Source organism: Rhinatrema bivittatum, chromosome 1, assembly GCF_901001135.1.
Source record: "Rhinatrema bivittatum chromosome 1, aRhiBiv1.1, whole genome shotgun sequence".
Classification (NCBI taxonomy): Eukaryota; Metazoa; Chordata; class Amphibia; order Gymnophiona; family Rhinatrematidae; genus Rhinatrema; species Rhinatrema bivittatum.
In genome coordinates this window covers 538802784-538815372 of record NC_042615.1, presented here as the reverse complement: position 1 = coordinate 538815372, position 12589 = coordinate 538802784, and the positions used below count along the sequence as shown (strand labels likewise).

General features: G+C 42.0%; 1 protein-coding gene across 1 annotated transcript in view; it reads right to left on the bottom strand.

The window, feature by feature from the left end:
* LOC115098199 (protein shortage in chiasmata 1 ortholog-like) overlaps nt 1–5064 on the bottom strand; it is a 148311-nt gene extending 143247 nt beyond the window's left edge. The window contains exon 1 of the mRNA XM_029614608.1: nt 4962–5064. Within this exon, the coding sequence (XP_029470468.1) occupies nt 4962–5027 (66 nt within the window). The 5' untranslated portion in view covers nt 5028–5064. The remainder of the gene's footprint in view (nt 1–4961) is intronic.
* Between the last annotated feature and the right edge of the window lie 7525 nt (nt 5065–12589).

Here is a 12589-nt window from a genome sequence, read left to right as displayed (position 1 = left end):
CAGCCTGCGAGATGCGAGGATAAAGAGATGAAAGCGCTATGATAAGAGCCCCTAGTGAGTGCAAACACCACTGACATTGCATTTCCTTATCCACTACAGGGAATAAGCTCAAAACCAACATGGCAGAGTCCCTGAAGTCTAGGGCAGGAGGCAGCCCTCTGCTGCTGTGCCCAGAAGGCAAACGACCCAGTTCATCATCAGGGTCTGAGGGACAGGCCATCCAGACCACCAGCACAGCATCTGGCTCCCATATGGGAGAGGCCACAAACCTTTTTATACCCCAAGGAAGGGTGTGGCTCACCTTAAGAGGATGCTAACCAAAGGGCACACTGGTATACACATATTGCTTTACTTTACAGCATCCATAGCCAATTAACCTCCAGTGCTGCAGTTGTTCATTTCTCCTGTACCGGGAGACAAAGGCAGACTATACTCAACTAGCAGCCATCTCCGGCCATCAGCTGGGAGTCGCATTGGAACAAGTGGTGCACCATGAAATGTCTGTGTCACCGTCAGAGGTATCAGATGGCAGCAGAGAGCACAGCACAAAGTCGGTGATCAGCATAGTCAAAGGACTACGTTCTTTTCTGAGTGCAGGAGATTCCATCATCTTCGTGAAATAATTTTTGGAGTCTTTGCCCACCAAGCCTTCAGAGATCAAAGCAGCAGTGGTGAATGCGCAGCCGAGAATGAAGGACAGAAAGAAAATAGCAGGCCTCCAGGTAACAGAGAGGGAGGTCCAAGAAAAGATATCAGTCCCCTCTTGGGGTGATATAGTGGAAGCAAAGGAGAAAGCTTTGGCTGCAGAATGAGCCAACCAGAGAGAGAAACCAACTGACTATCACTGGCCTTTAGAATGGGAGGCAGAGAGTCTGAGTGACTATGAGGAGGTATCTGACTGGAGTAAGGCCAAAGGGAGGCACCTCCTACTGATTCTATGGTTCCCCTGGAAGAGGCCAGGGAAGGGCCCCTGACTCATTGACCTCCAGATCAGGATACAGCAGCTTCTCAACATTCCAGAGAGTGTTTGGAGTAAAGAGTCCAAGAACTGGAATGTGGTCATTGATGCCTGCATAGGAAGAGAGCGGTTTTTGATAGTACCACCTAAGGTGAACGACTATGCTTAGGAGTTGGTACCGTGTAAAGAATATTGCGAGTAGGCTATGGTGGGCTACATTCTCAAGTCCAGTTCTGGGTTCTCCTCAGGGGAAGCATCCCAAACAGGAGTGGTATCCCATTTCACCAGTGACCAGTGAGATTTCACTGCCCTCCTCAGCCACTGGGGTGATGCCCTGAAAAGATTTAATGGAACCGGCTATGCTTTCAGATGTAAAGAACCAATCCTGAGTGGTGCCCAGCAAGGTTGCCAACATCAAAATCCTCTTGAGAGCATCCCAGGCCAAAAGAGTAGTTTGGAGGCGGGTAAGGTCTGATTTTGGTCTCTTTTACCTGTTCATCCCAGTTTATATTATGAACTATTTGGAAGAATATCAGGAAGAGTGGCAACGAGAAGAGTCGTGATGGGAAGAGGTTGTTAGGAGAATTGTAAAGAACTCCAATCAGGAATTCATAATAAGCTATTAGAAAGAGATCACCAGAAAAATGAAAGAAATGAGTCTGGGAAGAAATATCTGGAAGCATGTGGTGGTATATAACCATAACCATGTTGAGAGTCTCCTACTGATTACTAAATTGAGTGTATGCTGCCAAATAGGGTGACCATCTATGAACCCCACCCAGACCATTACAAGCCAGAACCAGTTAAACCACTATCTGAGTAAACTGCAACCTTTAAGAAGTGTTTTGAGTTTTCCATTATGAGAATTCTCCTGCCTTAATGTAAGAAGTTCTTTTCCCTTACTTCTGTGGGGAAGGGATTCAATGTATTTGGTTTGCACTATTGTATTATTATTGTCCTTGTAAGGAAGATGTTATTATTTATATTTCAGCCAATAGGTAGTGGAGACGATGAGCGGTGTACGTTAGTGGTGATTAACCATAAGTAAAAGATTTCTATGCCACAAGAATCCATCAATTCCAGTTCAACCCACAAGCCCTCTTCCAATATATAAACAGCCTCATTACATCTCAAGACAGATGTAATCCTGACAATGACGATGAAACAAAATGTGAGAATCTAGCATCTTACTTCCTCTCTAAAGTGGAAACCATTATGGCACGCTTCACAGCTCATTCTGGCTCCCCAAACTCACCTACACCCAAAAACACCCCTATAAACTGCACCAATCAAAACACACAATCACACCCACACACGAAAAACCCAAACTCCTCACTATTGAACTTTGAAAACACATCTGCACTAGAAATTGAAACCACCCTCAAAAAAATCAAACCCGCCTATCACCCCTCAGACAACCTGCCTACCAAAATATTACTCACAAGCCCAGCTACTACAGCCAAACACATCGCAAACATACTGAACAAATCCATTACCCTAGGACAAGTCCCAAAGCAACTCAAGCACGCCATTATCAAACCCACTCTCAAAAAACCTAATTTGGATCCTAACGAACTAGCCAACTATCGCCCAGTATCAAACCTCCCTTTCCTCTCCAAAATACTAGAAAAGATTATCAACAAACAACTCACTGAATACATTGATGAACACAACATACTCTCCACATCTCAATATGGTTTTCGCAAACACCATAGTACAGAAACACTTCTCATCACCCTCTCAGAATCTATACTTAAAGCCATGGACAACGGACAATCCCACATACTTGCACTATTAGATATCTCTGCGGCATTTGATACCGTAAACCACCTCACACTCATCAAACGCCTCATGGAAATCGGCATTGCTGGCACAGCCCTACTATGGTTCCAATCATACATTAGTGACAGAAGCTACAGTGTAAAAATTGGTTGTAACAAATCTAACCCTGTCAAACTATCTCAAGGAGTACCACAGGGTTCATCCCTCTCTTCTACACTATTTAATATATACCTCCTCCCCCTCTGCCAACTCCTCTCGAAACTGGGTATCCAGCACTTTATATATGCTGACGACGTGCAGATACTCATCCCTATTAATGATTCCATTGCAAACGCAATGAAGATCTGGAACTCTGCACTATCTGAGATAAATAAACTGCTCTCCGATAATTTCCTTGCACTCAATACTAACAAAACAGAGCTACTCATTCTCTCCCCTCCCAACAACCCTTCACGCAGTCTCTCCCCCACACCCTCACTACCCAGTTGCCCTCCTACTCTACTAGTCCGCAACCTTGGCATTATGATAGACGATCAATTTAATCTCAAAAAATTCATTTCAGCCACCATAAAAAGCGGATTTTTCAAACTCCACACCTTGAAGAGAATCAAACCTCTTCTTCATACCTCTGACTTCCGCACAGTTCTGCAAGCTATGATCCTGTCCAAACTTGATTATTGCAACGCTATCCTCCTAGGCTTACCAAAAAGTACCCTACAACCTCTACAGTTATTACAAAATGCTGCAGCACGCATCCTTACCAACACTCACCGTCATGACCACATTACTCCCGTCCTTCAATCATTACATTGGCTCCCCGTAGCCTCCAGGATAGTATATAAAGTACTCACGCTCATACACAAAGCCATTCATAACCATGACATGCAATGGTTCCCTGAACATCTCCTGCTTCACGCTCCGACAAGACCCACAAGAACGCATCACCTGGCGAAACTCCAGATACCCTCTCCAAAGTTCATGAAGCATACCACCTTTAGAGAGCGATCTTTCATCATCGCAGGAACCGCCCACTGGAATAAAATGCCTTCCCAATTACGCCAGGAACCTTGCCACAAAAAATTCAAGCACAATCTTAAAACATGGCTGTTCAAACTAGCATACCCTGACTAACGATTTGTCTCTCACCTAAGATATGACTTGACCACCTAACTGACTGCCCACCTGACCCTCGCCCTTTCTTTTTTTCTCTCCCTACCCAATTGACCCTCACCCTCGCTATCTTCTCTCCCCCCCTCCCAACCTCTTGAGGTCTTCTCCTCATCTTCCCCTCCATCGTTCACTTCACCCTGCTGATTTTCCTGATTGCTTTATATAACTTTATTGTTGAAACTAACATGTACATTTGTATATATTTCTCGTATTATCATCCCCTGCCCTATTAACCGCTACCTGTTAATGTTATTATTGTAAAGCTTGTTCCTAAGTTATTATTATTATTATTATTATTATTGTAAAGCTTGTTGCTAAGTTATGTTACATTGTGAACCGAGGTGATGTTTTGCAAACGTGCCTCGGTATATAAGAAACCATTAAATAAATAAATAAATAAATAAATAAAAATGGTACAGCACTGAAGGATCACGGATCCTTGTGGTGAATTAATCAAAAAATGAAAAATGAAGATTCAAGGCAAAAAAAAAAAAAAGATACAGCATAGCATATAAAGACTCCTTTTATGAACCATGCTCCATATAACTCTTCTTCAAACATTTTCTATTTTCTTTTCCTTCTAACTGGTAATCCTATTCCCCGTGTTCTGCCCATCTTTCCCTTCCTATCCTTTCTCTCTCAGTAGCAACTTAACTCTAGTCTACTCATTTCTCTCTGACTAGTCAGCATAGTTCATAATATAACTCTGGAACTCTGTTTCAATAATTGTTATATACCAGATTGCATGTTCAATCTGGTAGGGACTGGATTTACACATTCCATGTGTCAAGGAATTTCTTTTGCATTTAGGGACACTATTCCCCGTAACACATATTTTCCATTATCATAAGACTGTGTATCAAGGTTCTCCATAACTAACAACTAATAGATTACTGGTATATCTAATCTACAAAGCACAGGATAATGTTTTACAAGTTCTATCTTGCATAACCTCATCTATGGTTAGTACATTGTTTTAGAAGCACAGCTCAGTGTCAACATTCTGCATGTGGGCCAGGACAGGAGTTCAATGGCTACTTGAGCTTGGTACCTGCATAAGGATGGCAGTGCATTCATCTACTGTAATGACCGCATATAGATCTGCTCCTCCAAACATCTGTAAAGAAGGGCTACTTCGTTCTATAAAAGTCAAGTTATACCTGAAAGCAAAATAAATTAATGAGCCAACATGATATATTTTGAGGCTATTAAAGGGGTACATAATATTATAGTCCACTGTTTCTCAACCCTCTCTTGGAGGCACACCTAACCAGTCGGAATTTCAGGATTCTGTGATAAATATGCATGAGAAAGATTTATATACACTGGAGACCCAGTACAAGATGCTCTATCCCAAGTATATTCATTGTGGCAATCCTGAAAACCTGCTAAGTGCAGTTCCAGGAGAAGGTTGGGATACACTGCTATACTATATAGCAGCTGTTGATGTGTTTTTATATCACAGAAATGGATTATCTATTCTTTTAATTATACCATAATTGTACAATATTTCAAAGGCAAACTTGTACCTAGATTCATCAATCTGTGATGTTTTCATCTCGCGGGGGATGTTGCCACGATAGTGGAGCCCCTTCCCCGAAAAAGCATCGCGGCTCTATGGCACATTCTTTTATATCGTGGCCAAACACCTCAACACAAAAGAATGCAGCAAGTAGCGCTTTAACACCTTAAAGGGCCACTGTCCCTCCCAAAAAACAGCAGCCAAACAGGGGCTGGAGGGTGGGGGTGGCCCTCACTCCTCCCTGAAATATAAAATGTGTAAATATGTGCACAGTGGTTGGGGGCCTATCCCCCAAGTCTAAAACTCTGCCTCCAAGGCATCTCAAAGTGTCAACATCCCCACTCCCCCAGCCCCTGAAGTTTTAAATCCTCCACCCCTGTCCCCTGGCCCCCCCAAAGGCAAGATCCACTCACTCCCCACCCCTCCATATGGCAAAATCCCCCATCCCCTGCCCCCTGGTTCCCAATGGCAAGAACTCCTTACCCCCACCCCGGCCCCCCCAAAGGCAAGCTCCATCCACCCCCACTCATCCCCCACCCCCACTCATCCCCCACCCTCCAGCCACCCCGAAGTGATGGTCCACTAACCTCCCACCCTCCTACCACCCAGTCCCCCCAAAGACTATAATTATCTATCCACAGCCCCCCAAAGGCAAGATCCACCCACCCCACCCTCCAGCCCTTGATAGTAAGATCCCCTTCCCCATTTTCCAAAATGACACTGACCTGACCTTGCCCCAGCCATGTAATTGGGATGTTTGATGGGATGCAAGAGTGCACCCAGGGATCACCCAGGGATCCAGGACAAGGTAAGGGGGGATCTGGAGGGAGCTGGGGTGGGGGTTGTAGCTCTTGAGCATCGGAGGGCTGGGGGGCAAGGTTGGAGCCTTCAGGGGGCTGGAGGACAGGGGATTCTTCCCATCAGGGGCTGGGGGGTGGGTGGTTGTAACCATCAAATGAGCCGGGGTGGGGGTTTTGAGCCTTCAGAGGGGCAGGGGGTTCTTGCCATCAGGAGAGCTGGGGGAGGAGGGGTTTAGACATCAGGGGGTTGGGGTGTTGACACTTTGAGATGCCAGGGGGTTAGATTTGGGAGGCTTGCCACAGCTGCTGCCAAGCACATATTTCCACTCATTTTTCATTTCTGGGGGAGTCGGGGATGCTTCAGCTGAAGGCCCTGGGTTGAAACAGGGTCTGTTTCAACTCCTGTTCAACCTCCCTTCTTGGCTGCGGTTTTGTTTTGTTTTTTTATGGCCACTTTAAATGTGCAGCGGGAGCCTCAGGACCTGTGTTAGGGTTCCAGGCCTCCTGTTGTGCACCTAATGCTTCCCTAGGAGGCGTTGTTATTTTATCGTGGTTGATCACCTTCTCGGTTAGCAACAATAAAATATTTGCATCAGATTGCTTATTAATGATCTTTTTTGCATTCATTTGCATTATTCATGCATGCAAAGGTCATTATAATAGAGAAGGGTATCTGGGCGGGGAGATGCAAAATATTGCGTATATTGCACAATATCCCTGCGATAGTGCACTATTGCGGCCATATTGTGTGATATAAAGCATGTTAGAGCCCTAACTCAGTTTGATGAATGACCCAGTTGGTAAGCAGCAAAATTCACACTCACTAAAATTATAAATGTTATTATATAGTGATTAAAAACAATTATGTCAGCTGTTCAAAAAATCTTCTGGATGAACCCATTTATGGAATGTCATTTATGATATCATAAACTAATTTGACACTGTGTTATTTAATTTGGGCTCCTCTTTATAACAAGAGTGTACAAAGGGCTACAGAGGAATTACAAGGGTGGAAAATCCTTTGAATTGGATTTATCTGAGAGGCCCCTTGGCCTGGCTTTGTGCACCTTTGTTTGTATCACTTTAAAAACTTTAAAGAAAAATTTGTAATCACTAACACACAGAAGGCAATTAGCTTACTTCCTTATTTTATTATCTGATCGTGTGCACACAGAGGGCCGGATTTTATAAATTAGCGCGATCGCGTACTTTTGTTCGCTCACCAGGCGCGAACAAGAGTACGCGGGATTTTAATAGATACGCGCATAGTCGTGCGTATCCATTAAAATCCCGGGTCGGCGCGCGCAAGGCTGCCCAAAATCAGCAGCCTGCGCGCGCCGAGCCGCGCAGCCTGCCTCCATTCACTCCGAGGCCGCTCCGAAATCGGAGCGGCCTCGGAGGGAACTTTCCTTCCACCCCCCCGCACCTTCCCTTCCCCTACCTAATCCACCCCCCCGGCTCTATCTAAACCCCCTCCCCCCACCTTTGTCGGCAAAGTTACGCCTTTTGCGCGTGCTGGCTGGCTGCCCCGCTCCGAGTTCCGGTCCCAGGGGCTGGTCCGGAGGTCGCGGCCACGCCCCCGGAACGCCCGCGGGCCGAAACCACGCCCGCGGTGCCGCCCCTGAAATGCCGTGTCACGTGCGACACGCCCCCGAAATGCCGCGTCACCGCCGGCACGCCCCCTGACACGCCCCCGACACGCCCCTCCATGCAAGCCCCGGGATTTACGCGCATCCCGGGGCTTGTGCTCGCCGCCGAGCCTATGCAATTCTATATAGAATAATTCTATATAGAATAGAAGCTGAATTTTTTCGACAAAAATATGACCCCCTTTGATAAAAAATGATATTCAACTACACTTTCATAAGCCTCTATTTAAGTTTTGCAATTTCCTAACTCAATCTAAATACAATATAAGTTGAATTTTTGCAACTTATGGTAAAAAAATTTTTTTCACATGTTTAAGACAACACATTTAAGGCATTAGATCATGTTGATGTACATACTATTCATATAGTACCCCTGCACCAATATTTTATTCATAGAATGTGTATTTGTTATCGATGAGGTGGTTTTGATAACGAAACGGCATTGTAATAGCACATTGACATTAATAGTTTATATTTAATTCTTATATTTGTACAACGCACAAGGTCTGTTACATATTTCAGTAAAGTAGGTTAATCATATTTTTTGGCGCTGAATCCACCCTCTATTGACTGCTTGACCACGCCCCTTAATGACTGATTGGGCGTTTTTGGCGCCAAACCAACCCTTTAATAGTGTCTGTTTCGGCGTCTCTGTCCCTTTAACTTTTTGTGAGTGGAGACGGATATTGCCGTTGTTCAAATAAAATGTAAGTTGGTGCACAGGTTTTCTACTGATATTGTACTGCTTTTGGGTTAGTGTTTCTCTCGTAGAACAATTTTGGAAGACAACCCTATATTGTATGCATCACATCAATAATACTTTTGGCTCTAGCTACACTGTTATTAATTAAATCTGCTTATATTACTGTAAATTTTCGCCCCAACTGTTTGTTACATACGAGTTAAAATAATTAGAAAAAATTTTTTCGATATATTTTGTAAGACATAAACATCCAGTCGGCAACACAATAATTCATAGAGCATTTACAGTTAGTTAATTTGATATACACCCACTTATTTACTTTGTCCCGTTTTAGCTGATAAAAATTTGACGTCAATAAGTCTTTATACATATTAAATAAAAAATGTTACATTATACTAAATCTGTAATAGGTCTTAGCAAAACAGGTTGATCACTATTTTTGACACCGAACCCGCCACCAATTGACTGCTTCACCTCGCCCCTTTTAATGAATCATTGGGCAGTTTTGGCGCCAAGCCCTCCCTTTAAATTAATCTGTTTCGGCGTTTCTGTCCTTTAAACTTCTTGCGTGTGGAGACAGACCGTGCCGACATTAAAAGGAGATACAAGTAGGTGCACAGTTGAACGTTCACAGCCCTGGTGATTGACTTTTTTTAGAATTAGATTCACACTTTTATTTCATTTGTATTACAATAATAGAGTTCTAATCGTGTTGCTAGCCATACAAGTTAGATGCACCATTCAGTCTATTTAATTTGTATACCATACATTTGTTTTTTAATATTTATCCACATGCTGTATTTATTTATTTATTTACACATTTTATCAATCATTTACAGAGTACTCGTATTCTATTTATTCTCATTTTTATTTATGGGGGTTTTATTTAATTTTTAATTTTTAGTTGAGCATTATCCTGTGTGTTGATATAATATATAACTGTAGAGATACAATTCGTTGAGACCATTTTTTTGATATTTTTTAGACATATGTGCGCGTTGGAATTCACTTTGACCATCTTTCCAATGATTCTCTGATATATAAGGTATTACCTCACCAATTTCTTTATGCGGATAGTCCTGTCCATATTGATGTTGCTGATTGGTACAATCTATACTTTGATGTTTCTTGTCACTTATTAATATGCAATTTTATGAGGAGTTTTTAGTATTTATTAATTTACTTTTTATACTTTGCATTGATTTTTTTATTATTTGTATTTTAATGATTTTATGATTTTTCACACATATATATGGTTCACACATATTTATGTTATTATCTTTTTACATGTTTGTTTGTAGCCCTTGAGGCAGCCACCGCTGGTGATGAAACTCGGCCAGAGTCGGGCACTTGCATATGATATTTTACGTCTCCTTCAATAAAAATTTGAGAAAGACTTCTTGTGGCATCTACCACTTTGTTACTTCCTTACGGCTCTACTGGATCGCCTACCCTGTTGCTTTTTGGGTCCATCTGTATTATGCCTAGGGCAGAAAATCTCCAAGCTGAAAACATATGTGGCACAAAGATGAGCAGTTAAGGCTTTTCTCCTTTAAGTGGTTTTATTTTAGAGTGCAGAAAACAAACAGTGTTCCCTTTTAACATTAATCTTACCACAAATATCTGTACAACCACAGTTTTTTACCCAAATGATTAATCACCTCAAGTGAGAAAAAGATATTTTTTTCTTCTTTCAAATACCAGACCTCATAAAACGGCAAAATTTAGTGATGCTAATTTAGCATGTATTGAGTATGCCAATGTTTATAATCACAGGTCTTTGATAGATGAATTTTTTCTTTTTGTTTTCTTTACTTTCATGAGAACAATGTTCAAGTGAATTAATAAAATAGTCTCTTTAAATAAACGTAATTATTTCCGTGCTCTTCTTTTCATATCATTTTATCATTTTTTAGCCAGCATTTAGTACTTAGCACTTAGCTTAGTTTTTGTGGTGAAGAAACGCCATATTTCTTCGTGAGAGGCTAGCATGAGAAAAGCCCGACACTGGATCCGTGTTTCGGCTCGTGCCTTCGTCGGGGGCCGAAATAGCTGTTAATAAAAATATATAATCAACCACAGCATTGTAACAAAAATGTTCAAATACTTATCACATTTAGTGAGACTTCAGCGCACGAACATGATAATGGAGCGGCTGGAGGTGGCGGCGTCTGCCGGTGTTCCGTTTCTTCTACCCAAAGTCAGGGAAACGCGCCCTTTTTTTTAACAGATGACTAGCCAATCATCTGATGCCACGTCATCAATGATGTAACTAAACTTGTATGGACATTTAAACCGTCTGTCAATTCTAATCAGTATAACTAGTCCTCAAATACCATGTAAGTGAAATTTATTAAATTAAACCAAAGAGAACCATTCAACCGAAAGATTGAGACCTAGTGGCTGTATGGTATTTAATTTAAAGATCCATTGTTGCTCTCTGATATTCAATAATTTTTGTGGATCACCACCCCTCCCTGATAATTTAATTGTATCTATCACCCTCCATCTGAGATCCACGAATTGGTGTTGTTTTGAAAGACAATGTGCTACAATCGGAGCTTGTAATTTGCCAGTTTGTAAACAACTTTTATGTTCAATGAGTCTAGTGCGTATTGAACGTTTTGTCCTGCCTACGTAAAATAGATCACATGGGCATTTGATGATGTAAATCACGTGTGAGGACTGACAATTTGTATGGGTTCTTGCCGACCATATTCTTCCCTGAGAGTCCGTCCAATCAGGACCTGTCAAAGCAGTAGCGCAGGCTGTACACTTCTGACATGGCCAATGACCACTTGGTAAATCAGATGTATCGATACTTGCAGGCATATATAATGAGTGAGTTAGAATCTCCCTTAAATTTCGTCCACGACTGTATGAAATTATCGGTAATTCAGAAAAAATGTTATAAGTTTGCAAAACATGCCAGTATTGCCGTATAATGCAAGCTACAACAGTGGACTTAGATGAATGGCGTATAGTGCATACCAAAGGCAGATCACCAGGATCAGATGATTCTTCTAATAAGAGCCATTGACGATGTGCGTTGGACGCACGTTTCCAAGCTTTTCTTACAATACCTGATGGATATTCACGCTGCAATAAATGGTTAGCCAATTGTTGGGCTTGCAAAGAAAATTCTGATTTATCTGTGCATAATCGTCGTATGACAAACATCTTCATGAACATAATCAGTCTATTGAAAAATTTAGAACTGAAATCCGACAATTCAAAATCACCAAATTAAAAAGGGATGAGAAAGATTATGCAGCCGGGACTATATACCCTTGGCAACGTAAAAATGCATCTAAACCTAGAAAAGTCGGATTTGCCGGCTTTGACGAATCGTCTTCTGGTTCGGATGAAGATCCTTCCACTTCGACTAATCTAAACGTAGGAGAAGCAAGATATGATAATTCTAGATCCAATGATTTAAGGTGTAACAATTTCAGATCTACAAATAGACGGGCATCACGCCGTTTTTTTCGCAACAGCTCCAATCGTGCTCGATCTTGGACGGATACAGGAGGCCGGCCACAAACACGCTCTCAGAGCAATTTAAACCAACAGTCCTAAACCTGTCATCTATCAATTTAACTGGTGCTCAAACACAGTTATTAGAAAAAGGGCTGTCGTTTGTCCCTTTTTATTTCTATGACCCTTTTCAAACTCGCTGTGATTTATATTGTTTTTTTAGAAAACTTTTGATCAAATTATTTTTTTGGACTCATCCTCCGACGATTGATATCTCTGTGGTGGCACGTAAATCATCCTGGATTCCGCCTGGGCCACCAGACCCCCACATTAAAACATTTATGGATCTGGTTTTACAAGAGTTAGAGATAGCTGAACGAACACGTGATTTTCCTCGATATAATTTATCGAAAGAACAACACCTTGCACTCACTGAATTAAAGAACATGACATCTGTAACGATAAAACAAGCTGACAAGGGAGGAGCAGTTACAGTCATGGATAGCACATACTATTTAGAAAAAGTCA